At 37.8% G+C, this 22,627-nt stretch overlaps 1 protein-coding gene across 6 annotated transcripts in view; it reads right to left on the bottom strand.

Annotated features, from left to right (window-relative positions):
* The window catches only part of NBEA (neurobeachin), a 513,163-nt gene that overhangs the window by 30,724 nt on the left and 459,812 nt on the right, over positions 1-22,627 (bottom strand). For all 6 annotated transcript variants that reach the window (XM_063332757.1, XM_063332720.1, XM_063332711.1 and 3 more), the window contains one exon: positions 17,604-17,771. In XM_063332757.1, the coding sequence (XP_063188827.1) occupies positions 17,604-17,771 (168 nt within the window). The remainder of the gene's footprint in view (positions 1-17,603; positions 17,772-22,627) is intronic.

The raw sequence follows: 22,627 nt of genomic DNA, 5'->3' as shown, positions 1-22,627 counted from the left end.
ACTTTAGATTTATTTAATGGTCTTAAACATTTCATTCTAATTAATCAATTCATTTTCTCCCATCAGATCTTGAGTATTGTGTGCAAAGTGCTATACCTCTCCCTGAGACACACATTCTAGTCAATTTAATATGAATTTTAATAAAATAAAGTTTATTCTCATTTCACCTTCAAATGCCCTTCATGTAGAAATAATATCAGCTTGGAATTCAGCGGCTGCCAGATTTAACGCTTTTGGAACAGCAAAATGGCAATTACATTAGTTTTCACTTTCTTAATAAGGTGTTGCAGAAAAGCTATTTAGTGAGCTGATTTGAGATTCCCCACTGTTTTTAATACACATAAAATGAGATTTGTACTCCAGACACTTCAGGGAGTACGTGCTAGGATATGATCGCGTATTGCAGAAAGATAAAATGGGTCTTAGCCTATTTCTTGATAATCACAGGTCAGAACAAGGAAAGAAAAAATATCTGCAAACTTGCTAGCAATTCAAAGGTTAAAATGACTTAATCGCACACATCCTTATTTATGCCATCAAGCAAAACACAACTTCATGGTGCTTAGTATTGGCCATTTAACAACAATAGAGAGATCTATGTTGTATTTTTACATGTATTTTGGTCAAGAAATCAATATATAAAACCATCCAATCTTATGAATTATACGAATCTTAGATACAATGAGCGATATCCTCAATGTATTTTGCTCAAAGGAAATAAACTATTGGATATTCCGATTCTTATGCTTAAAGGCAAGTTGTACATTCACAAGGATGCTGCTGCTCTGTAACCTGGAGGATCAGTCCTTAGGGTCAGCTTCCTGTGGAATAAAGAGTTCAATACATCTGCTCTGCTCATTATGCAGTCTACCAAAGTATTTGGGGTTTATTTCTTAATTCTTGAAAGAAACACAAATCTGCATTAAATAATCCAAGCAATCTGTTTCCTAAGGGGTAAGAACTGTTTCAGTGGTCAAAGGCAATGCCTCCAACAGCAAGCAACGTAACTCCAAAGGAGCAGAGCTGCAGAGCAAAAGAGTTGGTATTAGAACAGAATAGGATATTTTTTTTCAGTTGCAAGGGACCTACAATTATCATCTAGTCCAACTGCCTGATGGCTGACCAGAAGTTAAAGCATGTTATTAGGAGCATTGTCCAAATGCCTCTTTAACACTGACAGCCTTGGGGCATCAACCACCTCTCTAGGAAACCTGTTCCAGTGTTTGACCACTCTCTCGCTAAATAAAAGCTTCCTAATGTCCTGTCTAAACCTCCCCTGGTGCAGCTTTGAACCATTCCCACACTTCCTATCACTGGATACAAGGGAGGAGAGATCAGCACCACCATCCTCTTGAGGAACCTGTGCTGAAACCGTGCCCACTGCAGGGTTTTCCCACCAGGCTGGCTCCAGTGTTGGCTTTATACCCCATCAGTGTCTGAGCTCTGCTAGCTGCACCCCGGGACCACGCTGCTTCTGTGGCTTAGAAGCCACTTCAGACGCTCCAGAGCTGCTCTGCAGTGTGAACGAAAGCATGGCAAACAGGGATGAAGGGCAGACGCGTTTCAGAAGCACAGTCCTAATCTAAATGAAAATGCTAGAAGTGGCTCAACCAAAACAGCACAAAATTGAAGGCTTTCTTTGCTGTTTGCCATGAAGCAGTTCATTTTTAACATTTTTTTTTCTCTAAAAATGTTCTTTAGAAATACAGGTAAAATCACCAAGGCAGATATTAATGGCGCATCTCATTTGCAAACTCCCCTTTGCTGAGACATGCCTGCTGACTACATAACACAAGAAATACAAAAGTGTGAGAAACTTTACTTTGAATCATGGAGGGAAGAAAGAAATTCCTAAAACCAGACTGCATTGCAAATATTAAGACACTGGCTTTATTCTTATGGGAAACGGCCTTGTTTCATCAATCTTCAGATTACTACCATAACCAGTCAAACTTTCTAAAATATGCATTATCTGAGCTTCTCTATGTTTTTATTACTTTTTAAAATATTCAGTCTTTTTATTACTGGTTCCCATAATCCTGCTGTGTCTTGCTCCTCCTGTGTACCACACTCAGGTTTTTCTACAATCCATTTTCCCCTGTGCGTGAGGACTGAGCCCAGTGAAGAGCCAGACTCTGTAGGCATTTGAAAAAGAAGCACCACAACAATAGTCATCCAACTCTGCCTGTCCTGAAAGCTTATTTCATTTTTTGCATCCAAGTGAACAGAGAAATCCTTTATGTGCTCTCCCGCCCGTGCAGCCAGCACGATCAACAGACCCAAAGCACCATCTTCTTCAGAGCAAACGTGATTGACAGCCCTTTGGTGGGTAGAATAAGCAGCTTGAAAATGTTATTGTTTTGTACAAGTGGTGTGAGACACTGCTTTTTTATTTGCATCTACAGCTGTTAAACAGCGTCAATATCTTCAGGACTTTTGATAAGTTAGGTTAAGAGTATTGATTTCCATTTTATTATTGTACATTTGGAGGAAAGAAGTGCTGTAGTTTAAATACAAGCAATGACTCAACTAGTCTGGAGGCTTTGATACAGTCAGTTATTTAATCAGGATACTCAAGGGACTGAAAGATGGGCACAGAAATGGATTTTCTCTGCAGGTCACTACTTTATTAATTTAACAATGGAGAAGGGGCAGCCTTAAGCTCCTTCCCCTCATGGGAGGTATCTCATTGGATCCAGTGCGCAATTAAATGGCTCCCCAGCAGAAGACCAATAGCTCAGAGCTGACCTTCAGCCTCCTCCCGGAGTTGGTCCACCCCTGAACTTCTTCCTCGCTCCCCTGTGAAAGGAAATAGTACTACGAAAGGAATGAGAATGTGAAAGGTAAAATCTCCCATTCTCTTTACAGGCATGAGTTACACCAGTGACCTTATCTGTGTCAGGGAGCACTGCCTTTAAGCTTTCACATTTACCTCAGTAAGTGACGCCTAATTCTTCCCTCTTTCATCTTTATGGTTCTCCCATTCTTGCCCCTGGTAGTCCAATATGCCTCTCATGACACAAAAATATTTCAAACACTCTGCCAGCTTAAGCTGTATTTGGTTAATACACTGCAAACGGGAAGTAAATTCAACACAAACACAAACAGAGAAGGTAAAGCAAAAATGGCGTAAAGATGGATATTCTGCAGCCAGGGCAGGTTTAACCGAGACTGTCTCTTACTCTTTGAGGTGTACTCTTATGTGCGAGGTTCCTGTGTGCCTGAGCACAAATACTTCCTTTTATTCTCTAGCAGTTGCACATTCCCCTGAAAATCATGGAAAAACTTCCTTACACTGAAAAGGACTGATGTCAAGGAGTGAAATGCTCCCTTCCCTTCCTAACTATACCAGAAGGAAAAAAAAATCTCAATTTTCTGTAGTTTTTCTCTTTCTTGTTTTCTTCCAACTCTGCCCAGAACAAGAGAGTTTACCACTGATATAATGAAATTCTCTCATTAAATTACACTAAAAACTACAGCAAACTCCATTATGCTCTAAAGCAAATAGTTTTAACTCCCAATTCCTCTGACAAGGTCTATATTATTATAGGGGCTCCTCAGGCCATGCTGCTCAGTTCATCACTTTCTTTTTATAGTTGTGATAATTTTTAAAACTGTGGGGTTTGCTCCCAGCCCACGGCAATTTTGCTGCCTTTTCTTCCCTGCTGTTTGCCTGCATACAAGGCAGACAGGGAGCAACCCTTTGCTTCTAGAGTCAGTGCTGTGAAAAAGTCTAAACATAGGCTGGAACTGAAGAAAGTCATACATTTATTTATAGTTTTGTTTACAATTACATTCCCCCAAAAATTTTTTTCTCTTTCGTATAGAATAGAACAGAACAGAACAGAATGGAACAGATTAGAATAGAATAGAATATTTTAGTTGGGAGGGACCTACAACAATAATCTAGTCCAACTGCACGACCAATTCGGGCACGACCAAAAGTTAAAGCATGATATTAGGGGCATTGTCCAAATGGCTCTTAAACACCGACAGCCTTGGGGCATCAACCACCTCTCTAAGAAGCCTGTTCCAGTGTTTGACCACTCTGACAATAAAGAAGTGTTTCCTAATGTCATGTCCGAACCTTCTCTAATGCAGCTTGGAACCATTCCCACGCATCCTATCCCTGGATACCAGAGAGAACAGATCAGCGCCTCCCTCTCCACTTCCCCTCCTCAGGAAGCTGCAGAGAGCAATGAGGTCGCCGCTCATATAAAGACAATCCTTTATAATTCTCTATATTCTCATTTCATGCCATTATTTTCTTCAGTTGAACTATTGTATTTCTTATGTTCATGTCTGTAATAATTCCTGTTCAATACAGATTGGTAACAATTACTGAAACTCTTGTGTGCTCATTGATGTCATGCCAAATGAAATCATTGCTCTGTCATCATTCTCCAAAATCTGTATTAAGTTTATAAAAGAAAACGTTGCTCTCTTTGATCATTAAGTTACTGAGTACAACACATTAGAAAAGATCTTACTGCTAAGTTACTTTTGTGAGAGATGTAATATCAGGATACAATAATTCATTAAATATGTAACTTCATGCCTTAAATAGTTAAGGTTTTGAAACCTGGGCAATCAGGATTTTTTTAATTTTAGATGACTGATAATTGCCCTGAAATAATTTTTCTATTGTTACATCACGGCCAACCTCAGAAACAAGGATTCCTCTCAATCTGACAAGAAATTTTTCTTTTCTTAAGACATTACCTCATTTCTTTTAAAACAGGAATTTTTGTTGCTGTTTTTGGATGATAAATATGTAAGGTGACTGAGTGAAATAATTTCTCATCACCTAAAATCTGCCTATATAAGGAAACACTTCCATATCCTCGTTATTCAGACACGAACACTCATGGTTACATTCAGAAGTTGACATGGACAAAAGCTCTATGTGATTTGTCGGGTGAGAGGCCAATCTAGATGATCTTTCCCATCTGGTGTTTAGGCCTATGGAACCAGCTTCTCTTTGACATCTTGATCCTGCAATGCAAATTACTAAAATGTACACCTGCAACATCGAATTTCCGTGTTGATACTACTCCTTTGTATTACTCCTTTATGTGATGGTAATCAAAGCATCACAACATGCAGAATTGCAGATGTGTCCTAGCTAGTATTTGCAAACCAAACCAAACCCACTCTGTTGCCTCAATGTGCCTCCTGTTGTATAAATCCTGTTACCGAGAGAGAGTCCTCACTCTTAGGTCTTACCAAGATCTTGCTCAGAACATCATCTTCTCTTCTGGCCAAGCTGTTTCTTTCTTCTTCAGTTTGTATTGCTACTTTCAAGTTTCAAGAAATTCAAATTCTTGTTATGACCAAAACTCCTCTTGATGCTATCCTTGCCTGCAGCTTTCTGTTTTCTTCTTTTTTTTTTTTTTTATTAAATCTACCTTTACCGTCTTAGGTTTGTCATGCCTCTTACTTCTTGACACTCTTACTCAGGAGTTTTTCCTTTTAAGCCAAGTATTTCCTTTCCTCTCCCTTACATCATCCTTTAACTAATTTATTTTCCTCTTTTGCATAGGAAACACAAGCCAGGGTGCTGAAATCTTAATATATGGTTTTAGATCTTTGGGATGGATTTTTTTTTTTTTTTTTTGAAACAGTGCAAACTTATGACACAAACGTTCTTTTCTGAAAAGGCTTCCAGGATTCCAAGCATATTATCTCCAATAATGGAAAGTTATTTCAAGGCTTTTCTAAAGCACATATAAATTTGTTATGTTTCCTTGAGTGAGAAATAAAAAATCCTCTGAATTTTTAAATGTAGCTTCTCTTCTGACTGGAACCACTACAGATTTTCAAAGTCTACAAAAAAGGAAGTAAAGGAATAAAAAAATCATATGAAAACTGTCATTAGCATCCCTTAGTTGGCAGTCACTAAAATTTACAGGCATTTTAAAAAAACACTGCTGCTGTCTGGGATGCTACAATTGTTTCCACATGTGAAAAGTGGTGAGTAACAGCCAGAAAGCCTGAAGTTTCAGTCGTGCTAGGATAAAAATTGCCAGTAGTATTTTTCAAAACACCGTCAACTGCATTTAGAAACCTGCTAAATTTTACAAGTCAAAAGTACTTAAGGTCTTTTTTGTTTAGAAATGCCTAACTAGGTTATATTATGCAATATCTCAGTGAATTCACTAATGAAAAAAGAAGTCCCAAAGGTCAAGATTAAAAATCCCATAAACCTCTGGGGAGGCTGCAAACATAATTTCTCTGCATTAACAACCATACCAAGAGCTCTCTGTTCCTATGGTAATTCCTTCACTGCTTCTGTAAGGTTCCCAAAGAGTGCCTTCCTAACCCTTTCCCTTCCTCCTCTTCTGCATCAAGAGCTCCAAATATCCTTTCTGGCCTTTTCCCCTCTTTGCTGTTCACCTGGCTTCTCATGCTCCCACTGTACCTTGGCCTCTCTCTCCCTCCCTTAAGAACACAGGAGTTGTGTAATGCCCATCTTCCCACGCAATTCCATTTCCCCTCCTTCATCCTTCCTTTTTCTTTTCTTCAGACATGAAGAGAAGCTGCTCAGTTAAACCCTAAAGCACACGCAGGACTTTATTCCGGGCAAAAAATTGAAGGTAGCTTTGGTTTCCCTATTATTTAAATAGAATTTAAAAAAATATTCAAACTCACACATCACCATTTATACTAACAAGAATGCTGAGCTGAAAATGGAAGCTACTTATTCTGTTTAGCAATCTCTAGTCTGGACAAAACAGCAAAACTGAGCATCTCTGTCTTTATTCCACAGCCTGGTCTGGAAAGCAGAAGTGGTCAACCTGGCCTCCACTCACAGCACTCAACAGGTCAATGCATCAAGTGACAAAAGCAGTGGTATTTTTGAGTAAACTGGGAGAGAGAATATTTCTGAAGGACCCTCGTCTTTCAAGGTTGGTGACCAAATGGCTTGTGAATTCTGCTATCCAGGAAAGGCCACAGAAGCGGAAAGAGCCTGGCTTTGATGGTACCCACACAGCTGCCGGAAAAAAGGGAAAAACTAACTGGGATCAGAATAAAATACAAATACCCTAGATTTGTTAAGTGTTTTGGGGAGTAATTGGGAGTGGAGCCAAGGAAGTAACATTGGGCTACTTCCCATGGTTTCAAGGGAGACTGATGTCATCTGAAGAGTGCTCTGCCTCTTACACATAGCAAATATTTATTCTATGCCATTAGAAGGGAGAATTTCTTGGGGACCACATCAGGTTTAATACTATTTATTAGCTCTCCTTGCCTTTGGTTTTGTTTAAGGCACCGTGTGTGTTTTTAATTGTCGTTTTTAGGAGCACAGAGGCCTTTAAGCATAGGCATCTATCCATAAAAAAGCAACAGTAATATCAGCAGGAGGTTTCAAACTTCATCCACTCTTTTCTAATTAATTTTTTTTTTCTTCGTGACTAAGAGCTTTAACAGTGCATGCTAACAGCTGGTTTTAACTATGCTTTTTATTTTAAAAGCTAAATTGTGAGCTTTAAAAATTCACAGTTAAACTTTTTAAAATCAACAATAAATGTATGTAAAGTTTCTGCATGACAAGTTTATTTCAGGAGGGAATGATTTTTTAAAGAACAGAAATTCTTAAATTCACACACTTCTTTCATTATTTTTCTGTCCTTCAACTGAATTTATTCACCTTTTAACAAAAATGTTTCAGGTTATTTCCCTACTCTTCTTTCACTTCAATTTCCCTCCTCAATAAAGCCCTCTTTCTCTCTTAAGAAATGCTCATACACTCGCATTGTATTCTGTAAAACTACTACACATTTATACATTTTGTGTAACTTTGTGATGAAATTGGCAATATAAGAAATAAGAAAAGGGAATGTGAATATTTAGGACAGTATTTTATTTCTGTGACTTGGTATAAATTATGTGCAACTGGCTTTGGTTGTAGGAAGTGTAGTAAACTATGACTCTGGAGAGCAATCTCTAGCTGGTAGGTGCTCAGGACATCTACTCACCACATTTTTTCAACCCGTTTACTTTAGTCTATGTGAGTCAGCAAAGGACCAACCCCTCAGATGAACAATGAACTCCAAAGAGCTAAACTGACTGTCTTGAAAAATTTCCACACATAATGTAGCAATTTTAAAAAGTAATTTTTACATTAACCACTAATTTGTCAAAAATTAAAAACTTATAAAGACCATCCTGAGTTAAAAAAGATGCAATGACTTATGATGGAAGTTAATGCAACCATAAGAGGCACAGACTAATGCAGTTACTGATAGTAGTTGTGTTCACGTTATGCTTACAGGGATCACAATAACAGAACATAACAGAATAAAAGATAGAGATTAAAAAGTCCCTATTTTTCTATCTGCCCATAGTGTACTTTCTTCCTAACAATGCATTTTTACATTGTTTGCCCATTCTAGTTCGAAATGAACCATTTAATGAGGCTTTTATGGTTTCTCTTATGAGATTTGTACTGTCGAACTACAGCCTATAGACCTTAGGAAACTTCTGCCATTAAGCCTGAACTTTCCTGTCTGAATTTGATCCTGTAGCTTCTAGTTAATCTGGCATCGGACCAAGTAATATCCCTGTCTCGGCTGGCATGAGAAACTCTCCGTATTCCTGCCTTTCTGCTACACGTCCCCTTTCACTCTCTTATTTTCTGTCAAGCTCTTGAAATCCTGTTCATAAATCAGTCTTCTCTGTCCTCTCATCACTGGCATGCTCTTCTCTGAATTCTCTCAAATCTTTCTGGTAAGCCAGCATAGAGAATAACACACCATGCTCATGAGGGGGTTCAACTAAAACGTGAGAGAAAGGGGTTCTAGTAGCGACAGTTCATACCCCATGGCAATTTGGCCAGTAGTTGACAAGAATTCAGATGATCATAAGCAGGTCCTCTTTTGAACTAGTGGAACAGTGACATCATTTGATGTAGAAGTAAATAAATGAAGGTATAGGATCAAGTCCAGAGAATATCATAGTAGTGGAAAATAAATGTTATTGATCGCTCAAGTAACGAGTGATCTTTACTGCCAGAATGATAGCTTACACATATTTCAAAAAGCCATTACACAAACATACACATCATATTTATTTCTACTTATTTTACAATTAAGAACATCCCCTGTAGGAAAACACAAAAGAAAATGAGGAAAACAGGGAAGCAAACAACAGAACAGGCCTTCTGAAAGCTTGCAGTAATAAAAGAGGACAGGGTACTTAATCATTAGAGAATGCACTTTAGCTGTTACTTTTTTTCTTCTGGTTTATTATTGAAATAAAACATGGCCACCGAAGATATTTTTTAATGTTTGGAACGCAGAACAGACTCAGTAAAACAAAGTATCTAGCATATGTATTTTGTTCTTGTTTTATAAATATAAAACTATACAAAATTAGAAGTGTGACTTCAGGTTCTACTTCTGCTTGATCAAAAAAAATAGCGAAACTCATGAGTAAAATCTTTCCTTGTTAATGAAATAAAATGCATTAAGTTAAGAATGTGATAATATAAGGTTAGGGGTTTTCTTTTTTATCTGAGCGGAAAGTAAATGCTGGTTTATCTCTTTGCTCTCAGCTTCATCTTTCTCTCACAAATCTTCTGCCTTGTTCCCACCTTAAGAAGGTGCTCTGAGATTTGCGAAGTACATGCTCGTCACTACAAATTGTGGTTATGATGAGGCCGCAACCATCTGCCAGCCTTCAATTTATCCACTGCAGGACACAAGAACTGTCTCAGAGAACAGGCAAACCTTCAAAACTAACAGCTGAAAAAGGCCTGACAGGGAAGTAGGTAAAACATACATGCTGAAAGGTGTCGCATATAGTATTCATGAAGCTTCAGTGTATATTAGAATTTCAGTTTTTGGAAACAGGTTATGCTGCTACATTCAAAATAAATGTTCTCAGTTATTTTCAGGGTTTAGCTTATAAAGAAATAATTCTGCTTGGATTATTTCCCAGAATGCATTCTTCAAAACTTCACTTTGTTCTTGACATAAATTGAAAACAATAATATAGATATACTGTACACAGGCTTCAAAATGGCATTAAAGAGGCACATTATCAATATGTTTAAAACATTTAGAAAGCTCGGCTTTGCGTCTTTCTAAGTGAGTGACGAGATACTTAGACTGAGTAATATCTGTTCCAATAAACTGCTGTATGTGAAATGTTTTGAATAATAGTTAATTTATGCTGAGGTAATGACAGCGTAATATAACTGAAATCTGTGCTAATAGGAAAAAAGAAGCCCCTTCCAGCTATTTCTGTTACAATCAGCTGCAGTAATTTTCACCCTATCTCTCTCTCTTTGTGTCTCTCTCACATAAAATATTACTTTAAGTGCATGTTAAAATGCTTGTTGCTAATTTTAAAAATCAATAATTGGTACCTGTCATCCATATGGAGAAAAACAAAATAACCAGACAATAAAGAAGAAATTTTCATGTACAAGTATTTTTCATGTACATGTACTTCGGCAATAAAAGAGAGCAATTGCGGTTAATGATGTTCTTTTCATACTGACAAAACATTAAACTCAGTTTGGGTAAGACTCCAGGGTGTTCTGACAAAAATGCATATGAAATTTCTAATGTAGACGAGAACTGGCCAAACGATTTATTCCAAATAATATTTAAAGTAGACAGAGACATTATTCTGGGCTATGAGTTATTTATAAACTCACCCTAGTATTCCTTCGATGAATGAATTAGCTGCAATATTTATCAAATAGGTTGGTTGAAGTCTCATCAGCTACATAAGTTATCAGCAGTTCTTCAGTTTGAATGGTTGGTGACGTACGTGGAGTGGCAGTGTTTGTCTCCGTCTGGATGCTGAGCTTTTTAATCACAAGCGCAATGAACACTAAACAAAACCCAAATCTTCTAGAATGCTGTTCTGGTCCCAAAACCACCTGTACACCACGATTCCCTTTACTTCCAGGAACTGTGTATTTTTTTGACTATTAAAAGATTCTGAATTCCCATAAACATATAACAGCACCGACCCAGGTATCGTCAGGAACTCAGATCAGCACAGATTCATTAAAATATTGATTATCCGGTCATCTCTAATACATTAACTAGAGATATAATCGATCATTAATCTAACTGTAGATATTTTTTTTAGTAATGGTTGAAGGATGTTTTTCATTTGGAATTCTCTAGATCAGATTACGATTTCTGACCCCTTGTCATAAATGGCTTGCATTGCTTAGGCTAGGTGCTCACAAAAAGTTATTTCATAGTTAAAATGATTCAGCTGTTCTGCAGCAAACACCTTCAGAAAGCTTTTTTCCCTGACCAAGAAACAAGAAAAAGAACACACTTTAATTTAATTTAAAAATAAAAGCCTATACATTGGGCTTTCATTTACTGTGTGGTAAATGACCTCATGCAATTTACACTAATTTCTTATTGAATGTTCTGATTGAAGGTGTCTCCTCCTGTATTCAGTGTCTTCTACAGGAATCTTTAACTGCAGAAATAAACATCCTCAAAAATCCCTGTATTTTTCTTCTTGATCTACAGAGGGCTAGCAAAACAAAGTGACAGCAAGTAAAGACTCTTCCTTTCCCATTTACAGAAGAGGATGCTGAGCTCACAAACTCACTGGAAAGACATAAAAATCATTATACCCACAGATGCTCCCAGAGTGAAATATAAACATCCATTTAGTTTTCTGTTTATAATCTCTTCACACAAACAGAACAGATTCACAAGCAAAGAAAAATAAAAAGTAATCAAGGTTTTTTTTCCCAAAAATGGAGCATAATTTGGGGAAAGACACCTGGTTTGTATGCCTGCGAAACACAGTATTTGGGAGTGAAGGAGATGTAGACTTCTTGACAAAAACCCAAAGGATGCAAGTACACATTTCTCAGAGAAGAACAGAGCCCTTAGCATATAAGAAAATTATTTCCACTTTGATGATGGTTTTTACTCAATAACTGTTCTTGTTAAACAGACTCCTTCAATTAATTTTGAAAGAAGTGGATACTGATACTACTTGCAGCTTCCTACTTATTTCACCACTATCTGTATTCATGCCTAAGCAGGACTGCTCCTAGAAAGGAAGCAAAGACCATCCCTTGTATGGAGGCAATTAAGCACAACTGAACATGGAAGTGGCCAGTGCTGTGGGTACAATTCAATCAAGCAGATCAATAGGGGTGGTTTTGATATTCTTGTCACATCAAAGAAACGGCGCCCAGAAGAAAAAGATCTAACAAGTTAAAACTGAAATCAGAATAAATAAGAATAACTCCAAGCAAAAGCAAGAACAAGCACATGGTTGCAAGGGCTGGCATTACCTTGAAAGCATTATATAGTGCTATTAGAATAGTGTGTTAATTTTTTCCTCATAAATTTGCCAGGTTCAGCCACCAGGGAAAGGCTAGCATTCCAGCTCCCTTTGTTAAAGATATATCTATCTTGCTGAGTCTTGACAGCCCTATCATGTCAGCCCTCTGTAGTAGCATAAGAGTGTTTCAGCAAGGAGGGCGAAAAAAAGGAAAGAAAGAAAAAAAACAAGAAGTGAAAACTGATGTGATCTACTCTGCTTCCTGTGGGCATATTTCATCACAGCAGATCCAGAGGGATGCTTTGTTATTCCTGTCAGATCAAAGAAAGAGATAACAGAAGAAAATATAAGAGGAAAAATAAAACCGAGAAATTAGGGTAACTGAAAAGCACTGCGAGACTACCGCATCATTATGACTTTTCAAATTATTTAAATATGCTAAATATCTAGTCACCACCAAAGGAATAAATATTGCATAGGCCATATGCTCTGTTAGCTGCCAGCAAAACTGTCCTACCAGGATTAGTTTACGGGCGCAGCAACTGCCTGTCAAACACTAGCAATTTTAATCATTTCTCAATTTGCTGTGTGAGTTGCGAGTACGCTCAGGTATTTTGACAGGTGGCTGCTCGGAACAAATATCTGAGTCCAGTAGCTTGACACCTCACCTCCTTGCTTTCCTACGCACTTGTGATTCTTGTTGGAGGTGGGGGGACACAAGCGTTGGGTGACGATGCAGCAGTCGCAGGAAAGTCACCGCGCTGCACTGCTCAGCCCTATTTGCGACTCCCATCCAACACAAGGATGACACAAAGTCAGCCTGAAGTCTAGCGCAAACCAATGGCCATGTAATATAATGTTTCACTTGATTTTTCAAAACGGTTCTAATCACAAACAAGCTGAATGTCTTAAAAAAACCCAAACTAATTAGAGACCTGGCCATGATTTTAAACAAATAAACAGAAAACCTGAAATAGTACTTTTCTGCACACTAGAGGAGCTTTCAGTACTACATGTCGCTAATCTATTACGCACTAACTGAACATGCCCACTTAATTATTTTGTGTTTAATCTACAAGGTAGTACTGAAAATAATTTTATCTCTTGTGTTGCATTTTTTAAGGATCGGTATAACTGTGCTGTTCCCTTTCACAATACTTTGCGTCATGTAGAAACAAGTTCCTAACCTGAAAAAAAGAAAAACTCTATTGATTTTTGAGTGTCCAAATTTACAGGTGTTTGGCAAAAATGAAGCTCACAAAATCTATAGACATTTCGGGAGACACCAGAGGAAGAACTATATTTTCCTAAAGAAGTGAACTGATAACTTCAAAGGACCAGAAGTAAACTGTATTTCCAATATTGTCCTTTATACATAAGCATCCTCAGCATCAAGCCCCTGAAGTCAGCCAAATCTATCCAGTGGAAAGGATTTGGATTATGATGTAAACTAACAGTAAAGACAATTCCAAATAACATCTAATGTCCAATATAACTACTGTTTACATATTAAAAAGAGATACAGGCTTTGTACCAGGGATGTCCTGTCATGTTTCTCCACAGGAGAAGACTGTCATGGTAAAGTTCATTATCAATTACTGCTTTACAAGTACAAGATGAGTTAAGCTGTCATAATTTTCTCAGCCAGAGATCCTGTGCTGTCAAAGAATGTCAATTTTTAATCTGACAAAAGGAAGAAAATTATCTGCTATTCTGACCTCTAATTTCTTGACATTTTAATGCTGTAATTGCTGTGGTTAGTGCTGCAACCATGATTTCACCTGTCAAGTAAGAATGAATCAATATCCTTAAGCTGTTCTTCAAGTTTTAGCTTTTACCTCACTGCTTTTACTTTAAAAAAGGAAAAAAAATACGAATAGAATACAAAAAGCTGCAATAAAAAAAAGGAAACAAAAGAATAATTTGGGGGCTTGAAAATGCTTATTTTGTTACATATTTTTTCTCCTCCTTATTACAAAATGAAAATTTTGCAATGTGCGGAATAAAAGAGACCATTAGAACTGATAGAACTGGAGAATTTCCCAATTTCTAATCATAAAGGATCTAAACAACAAAATTCAACTTTATAACTTCTGTGGAGCATTTAAGTCAGGAATTTCATGTCGTCCTCATCACTACCTAAAATAAACTATAGTAATCAAATATTGTTTGTGGTATCAGAAAATTAAGAAGTTGTTTGAAAAATCAAAATCAGTATGTTTAAATGAAATCAGTATATTCTATCCATCCAGGGCGGATCTTAAGTTGCCAAAGAGTTATTACAGGTGCAGACATATGAGATTTCATAGACTTTAGTAATCTGAAACTTAATGCTATCCCAGCATTCTGGTTTCACCCATTGTGAATTTGCAAAACAGAAAACGAAGAAAGCAAGCCAGATGGAGAATCTTCCACTAAATAGGTCCAAACAGAAAAAAAGTAGAGGATGGCCATTTTTCCAGTGTTAAACAGCAGTGAATTCTTAGAGGGCTCCCCCGTACATGTGAAAAAGACGTAAGGAACGGCAGGCGTGAGTTATCCCACCATTGAATATCTTTTTGCTCCAGCGAGAAGGCTACTGAAGTGACTCCTTTACCATTCTTCACAGATAGCTAAAACCAACCTATTCCTCAGCGTTTAAGCGAGGTGCTCAAGCAAAGGGTGCAAGGGCCAAGGCATAGAATGAACAGCTCACCAGAATCTGCCTTTTTAAATTATGTCTTTCAATCAGCTCAGAACTAAATGGGAGGTGTTTTTATTTGGAGCCTTATTTCACTGGACAGGTTCTGCTGGGACTCAGCTCAATACAAAATTAGCTGTAACCACAGTATGAGGAGGCTACCACCGTATTTGAGTCCATTGGTCTGGTAATGGCTCCTGCCAATAAGGTTGTATTGATTGGGTTATTTCACAGCCAGTTATCGAGAACATTCACCGTCTTCTGTGTGACAGGACACAAATGTTTCAGTTTATTTAGAAAATAAACATTAAGAGCATTTGGATACCAAGATATGCACTTTCTTGGATAACTGCAAAGCTCAATTGATTCGAAATCACAGAGTTTCTAAGTTAAGATGCAAGACACCACCACCTGCCACTGTAAAACATACTAAACAATTGTTATCACTATTTTTAAAGGCACCAGTGCTCCTATTGTTACATTTCTGTATTTATAAGTGGTATTCAAAGACTTTAGTTTCTAATTTATTTCATGGAATATCTAGCAAATTTCAAAATACAGTAAAAAAAAAAAAGCCAACAAAACAATTTATATAGAACACACGTACTTGTAACAGAAACATGATATCCAAATACCTGACCTACTAGATCATCACAATGTCAAATGCTTGTTACTGGCGAAAGAATGTCTGCTAGTTTCATAAATAGAGCTCAGGGAAACAGAAGAAGACTCTAAATCTCTCTGTATTTACACGTGCATTGTAATTTCTGATTAAAGATTAATAAAAAGTATTTTTAACCTTTTTATAACAAACCACAAATAACCAATGTCTAAGATCTCTTGGAGGAGAAAGTATACTATTTTTAAATGCTTGCATACAACTTTATGTATCGCTATATAACAAAAATTGGGAGGATTCATTTCTTCTAGACATGCTGCCTTCTCATTGCTATCGATGAATTTTATTTACGAATCTAGCTTGTGGCAATGAAGGTAAAGTTCTGCTTTTAGAAGTTTACGTGGCATAAGTAGCCTAAGAAGAGGTTTATATGCTATTGACTGACAGGGCATGGGTTAGATGTACAAGTGAGTGAACAAAAACATCTCCATGAATTTCTTGAAATTTCTGATGACAAGTTATGCATGTAAGTAGAGCCACAGGAGAGCTGAAGAGTCTCATCATGTCATAAGATGTTAAATAAGGTGCACAGACAGACAGAGAGACCTCAATTCTACAAGCTGCCCTGTGGGAGTAGACCCTTAAAGTCAAGACATAGGAGTCTGCCCATGCAAATCAGGACCTTAAGCCATGCAAATCCCTTGTATTCATGGTGCTTGACACCTGTTTTATACTTTAAAAAGCATTGCTCCTGCGTTATCTCCAGTTTTGTGCCCTATTGACTCTTCTCATGCTCAAAGTTTTAAATCCAGAAAACCATCATGTAGACGTTAACATTAAATATTTCAGGCAGCAGGACCAAAGCAATTCTGGCCATTCTTAAAACTAAGCGAATACTAACTGTTTACAAAATATAAGCTTCACAGGGCATGGTGTGAAAAGCCAGCTCTAGGAAGCTAAGGGTCTGAACGTTTTTCTTAGTTCTGCTCCTCAAAAAGCACCAAATGTAACAAGATGCAGCAATGCACTACTAAAAAACACCATGCCAAACCCCAATATTTAGCTGAACATGAATGCTTTCTAGAATCTCTTTCTTCCTGAAATCTGTAGATTCCTGTCTCCAAGATTGGAAAACAAACAAATAAACAAACAAACAAAAACCCATCGCCTGGCAATGTATAAATTATTACTGTTTTGCATACAGCAGATGGCAGCTATCTGGGGGAATGGAAGATTGTGTGTACAGCTTCATCACAGCGGTACTCATCTAGCAGCTGTTGCTTCTTCACACTTTTCACCAAATTTCAATTGTTTTAGCCAACGAATGGATGATATCAGAAAACGATCATTCAAATGAATAGTCTTACTAAAACCAAATACAGTCACTGGAAGGAAACATGTATCAGGATAGCGCGTACAATTTTTTTTCAGTTTACTGATAAATTTAAAATGCTCACTCGTATATATGCGCGCATATATATATATGTTTCACGCATACATATATACAAACATAAACACTTGCACGCACAACAAACAGAAAACATTTTCTATTTTGGTAAAAATTTGATTGTACTTTACGTGATTAACACCAAATTAATCTGAATAATTGCTACTGTCACTCTAGCAAATATATTCTCACCAACATTATCTGACTGAAAAGGTTAGATTTTTTTTCCCTGTGACTATAATGAAGCTTTTTCTTTCCGATTTTCAGTTCTATTAAGTGAACTTAAAAATAAATTATAAAAAGTAGTACAATATATATTACAGAATATACATTATATTATAATTTCTCATATCATAACTGACCATTAAATATAGCGGCAACTTCAAGCAAACAAAATACTTTGGGACATCTATTTTATTGCTAGTTTATTAATACTTGCTTCTGAAGTCGCCTAGGGCCTAGGTTCTGATTCAAAGCCACGCACAACAATTTTCTCCAGCACTGAAAGATGGCAAAAGCACCATTTCTTGTGAGCTGACAGCAGTTTTTAGAATGAAATGGCAGTAAACACCTACCTCCCTGAGGACAGGATCAGTGATACTGTCCAGGTTCACAGAGCCTTCATATGTTAGGTAGTGGAAAACATTGAGTGCACGCACTGCTTCTGGTCCTCGTTGCTTGTAGCCAAATATAAGGTCAATCCACTGATGAAGCTGACATGATACAAACTCGCTTTCCAGGGCCTGCAAGTGAAATGTGGAGTTAGGAAATAAATTCCATCTTGCAGTTTCATACTTAAATTACATCCTACCTTTTCCTATTAACTGAGGAAACACAATGGGTATCATTATATTTCCAGAACAGCCTTATTTCATGTATTTTAAATCCTTGAAACATTAAAAAACAGAAGTAATTATGTTGAGAGAAACACTAAAAAGAAATCCTTCTTTCCTTCAGCTTTATATCATGCCAAATTTTGTCTCAGCTACTGGGTTTCTCCTAGCTGCAAGGGCTTTAGTTATAAATTTTTGGCCTTGTCAAATATTTAGGTAATTTATCAAGAAAAAAATTACAGAATCACAGAATGGCTGAGTTTGGAAGGGACCTCTAGAAATGACCTGGTCCAACCCCTCTGCTGAAGCAGGGCCACCTAGAGCAGGCTGCCCAGGACTGTACCCAGACGGCCTTTGAATATCTCCGAGGACAGAGACTCCACAACCTCTCTGGGTGACCTGTGCCAGCGCTTGGTCACCCTCACAGTAAAACAGTGTTTCCTGAGGTCCAGAGGGAACCTCCTGTGTTTCAGTTTGTGACCCTTGCCTCTGGTCCTGTCACTGGGCATCACTGAAAAGAGCCTGGCTCGCTCTGAAAAAAAATTACCAGCCTTAATACCATTTATTATGTAAACTGCTATGTCAAGCTTACTACTACTCAGCATACAGGCAGAGCTGGCAGCAACCCTCTATATTACATTATCTAATACTTTGCATTCTCAAAGATTGTGGCTTTTTTTTTTTTCCCTTCCACTGAGAAATCCTAATTCCTCCATTGTTTCTAGCACAGTGCCACTACTCAGCACAAACGCTTTCCAGCTAGGACAGAGTTTCATGTCTTCCCCAGGAAAGTTCAAATTTGACAGGGGGCTAAACTTTGGATAAAAATGTGTTTGCATTTTATTCATTTACATCAAAAGCAGGCTGCTTCAGAAATAATCATCGGACATTGCGGTAAGGTGCCACGCACCGCCCACCAGCAGCAGCCCCCTGCCCACCACCCCACGTGCAGGAACAGCCACAAACAGGACAAGCCACAGGGGTCTGGCCCTTTGGGTCATCACACAATCCTCCCGCAAGCGTTCTCCCCGTAACGCTCCACGGGGAAGAGCTGTGCTTTGGTGGAAAACTGGAGCCTTTTCTGTCGAAACCAGTGACTGTTATTTCGGAGGAACACGGATGGGAAGGCTCAGGCGTAATAGCTGACACGCAGCTGTTTCCAAGGGCTGAAGTGCAGCATACCATAAGAAGCTATAAGAAAATTTTGCAGGGAACTATATAAAAATTTGTTGTTTCCTTTTCAAAATCAGAAGCCATCATACGCAAATTGCGAGTAATATTATTTAAATAGCATTAATACTACTTAATGCTAAATACTATTAAACTAATACTATTTGGTTTCAAAGCATGTCTCCCAATAAATAATTAAGAAATGCCAGATCCTTAATTATATTTTATTGTGTGCGTGCACAATGATGCAGTCAGCAACTACATCATCCCATATAATCTTTTTCATAGGACTTTTGCCTCATTTAGCATGCAGGACGTTAGCATGCGAGGATAAAATTAAGTATGCCAGAGTAGCCATAAATAAGCATTTCCTACCTTTTAAATGCTCAATTTTTAATGTTCCTTTGTATGTAATAAAATTTAAAATAGAATTTAAAGCCTGTTGTCTTTCCAGCATCCATCTCCGACCAACTTACAGTGAGCAGCCTAACTGTTCTCTTCCTTCTCCGAACTCTGCATATTTATAAGTTTCTTTTGCATCTGTATCTATTATTTATTTATTAAAAAGTGATTAATGAAACAAAATTGTTAGGCATTTGCTTTGGTCAAAAATAGCATTGTTATTTCTAGAATATGGGGAGCATTTCAGGAAAATGGCAAAACTTGTGGCTATTTAAAGGTGGGAGAGTAAATTTAAAAAAACCCAAACAAATGCTTGGGTCAAATGAGCGTATTTCACCCATTATCCCCACTCATATCCTCTCCCTGGTGTTAGGAGAGTTGAATGCCTATGTCATGTTTCCCTGAGGCAGTTTCTACTCGCATGACCAGCCCTTACTCAGCAGCTTGTCATTCCAGAGAAGGTCTTACTGACCCTGGCAGGTTTGGAGAACTTCTATTCCACATGGGTGAACGGTTCTTTAATAACTTATTAAATAAATGAGCTACTTCTTAACAGCAGCATGTCATGTCTTCTGTCTCCAACTCTTTTAGCTGATTTATTGTACTATGTTTATAGGTTTAATGGTTCTTTAAAGGTCTATATGCTGAAATGCAGGACAAGATATGCGGAAATTCATAAGGAGGGAATTTAATGATTTTGAACTATAAATTTAAGAACTCCACAGAAATTTGGAAGTCAGAAGAATTGCTGTCAGGGATACGAGGCAGTTGGTGGTGGCAAGGGGACTAACAGTCCTGGGTGGTGGAAGATCAGTGTGGTGGTGGGATTTGGGGCAGAGACCAGACTAGAAGGTGGAGAGATGAGCCAGAGTGGCGAAGAGGAGCAGCTCTGCATGGGCCTTAGCACCGCACAGCCTCCAGCTGTGGAATGTGATGGGTGCTGGATGATGTTCATGTCCTTTCCATTAGGGTGTTGTGTGGGTTAGGGCACTAGGCATGAGCAATAGGCAGGGTGCACTCAAGAACGGGCCACCAAAAGGCTACAAAGTCCTACCTGACCCTCAGTGGGGACAAGGCTCCTGATCTGTGCTTTTTAACCTAGATTCCTTTTAGTCAGGGGAAAGCTTCTGATGCCAGGTCTGACCTGATTTGCTGGTGTTTCTCCCAAGTGCTTCTGCAATGCTACTCATGCGATGCCTGCAGAATCCTCTCCCTAATTTGCTCTAATGCACAGGCTGCTCCCCCTCCATGCAAGTGCCTCCTGAAAATTTATGAGCTGTTCACTGTCAACAGTACAGCGTTTGGTTTCTCAAGAATATGCAATGCTCAGTAGGGAGTAGGGCGAGGGAATCTTCTGCGTAAAAAATAATTTGTAGGTATAGTAGGAACAACATACAGAAAAAGGGTAACAATAATATCCTTAAAATAGGCTGGTGATGGCCCTAAAGAAGAGCATTTTTCAAGAATATTTTGGCTTTAAAGCATTTGGGGGGCTTTAATTTTTTGAGCATATTTTCAATATGAAATATAAGGAAACGATTTCATTTTTTTTTAGAAAAGCAATAATAATTATTACTTATATAATTATATAATATTATTTATGTTTTTTTTAAGGATTCTTACTGTTAAACAGAAATGAACTAATATCCAGCTTGTCTTCTATTATAATTAAAATGTACAGAAAACTGAGTCTTATTCAGGCACTCTCAAACTGAATTTGTTTGGAGCACTGTTCCTAGGGCTTCATTTTCAAATAGCAGCAGACCAGTCAGGATTTTTTCTTGGGTTTTGTTTTGAGGAAGGAGTCTCTCACATCACTGTTTTCAATAGAGTGGCTTTTATTGCTAATAGGTAAATCACAAGCATTATTATCCATCTAGTGCACACATATTTTGAAGTAAAAGTACTGTGTTTATTGTGTGTTTGCAGGCAAGTGTATGCATGTGTATGCATGTGTATGCATGTGTACGCATGTTCTACAGGCTGAAAATCTGACCTGTAGCTGTCATAAAATATAAATAGGTATTAGTAAGTTTATGTTTATGTATAAACTAAATAAAGTTAATATAAGGCAAGCTACTGCTTAGTGGGATCAAGCACCACAGCTCTTCTCTTTGTGCAGTATGAACGCCGCATGCTTTCCTCTCCGTTCATCCTAATTTGATGTTAAAATTATTTTTTTACAGATACTCCAGTAGGAGACACTGGGTTTTACTTTAATGCATGCTATGTGCTGTGCAAAGAATCAGGAGTTCTGGATTTATAAAACTTGCTATTCCAACCTCGTTTTAACACAGTGTTTGTGTTACCTGGGTCTTTTGTGTCACTAGAGAAGAGGAAAGCCCTGATTCTGGCCCTCGTCTGGACCACAGTGCACCTGCCCCTCCTGTTTCTGCAGTTCCTGCCTTGTTTCCCCCCCTGCCCCCATAGCTATATGCTGTCTGTCTCTCCAAGAACTCCTACCACAGTATCTTGCTATTAACTTCTTATTCAGTATATTTAAAAATATTTCCTTAAAACTACTCTGAGACACTTCAGTTTTGTAGATCTGCTCAATAACAGGCCATTGGCTGTTTCAGCCTCTGGGCTGGATTTGTCTTCTCCCCCCTTCCATCCGCGCTCCTCTGCAGCCATTGAATATACAGATTCTCTCCACCTAATATTCCTCTGCCTCATTTACCATTTCTTGTACTGATTATTGGAGTAAAATCTTCGACTTTTGTCATAAAATAGGCAAGACTATTATCTGGAATCAGTTATGTTCATTTAAACAAAGTAATATTTTATTAAAAATGACACAGAAGTGCCTTCTACAGATTCAGGTTATTCAGGGATGTCTGCCCAGAAACTGATCCTTTATGTGAATGCCTTCGAGATGCAAATACAATTCTTCAGCAATATAGAAAGTTTAGAAAAAATAAAAAATCACTGCCATTTCCAAATTAGATTGAAACCCGTTAGCTGAATGAGTTTTAATTGCATTGAGAACAAACCTTGGCAATACACAAAATAAAATCAAAGCTACTACTAAGGAAGTAATATCAAATCTTATCTACCGCTTGTCTGGTACAAAAGGAATGTCAACTGCTGCTGAATGGTGAGGAGAAAAGATAAATCTTCCAGATCCTCCTAGCACAGAGATTTCATAATAGATGTTTCTAATGACTATTCAAGAAGCTTTTTAATTATGAAAT

The sequence above is a fragment of the Chroicocephalus ridibundus genome, chromosome 1 (genome assembly GCF_963924245.1).
Source record: "Chroicocephalus ridibundus chromosome 1, bChrRid1.1, whole genome shotgun sequence".
Taxonomy (NCBI): domain Eukaryota; kingdom Metazoa; phylum Chordata; class Aves; order Charadriiformes; family Laridae; genus Chroicocephalus; species Chroicocephalus ridibundus.
The sequence above is the reverse complement of the archived record's forward strand: the minus strand, read 5'-3'. Positions and strand labels throughout refer to the sequence as shown.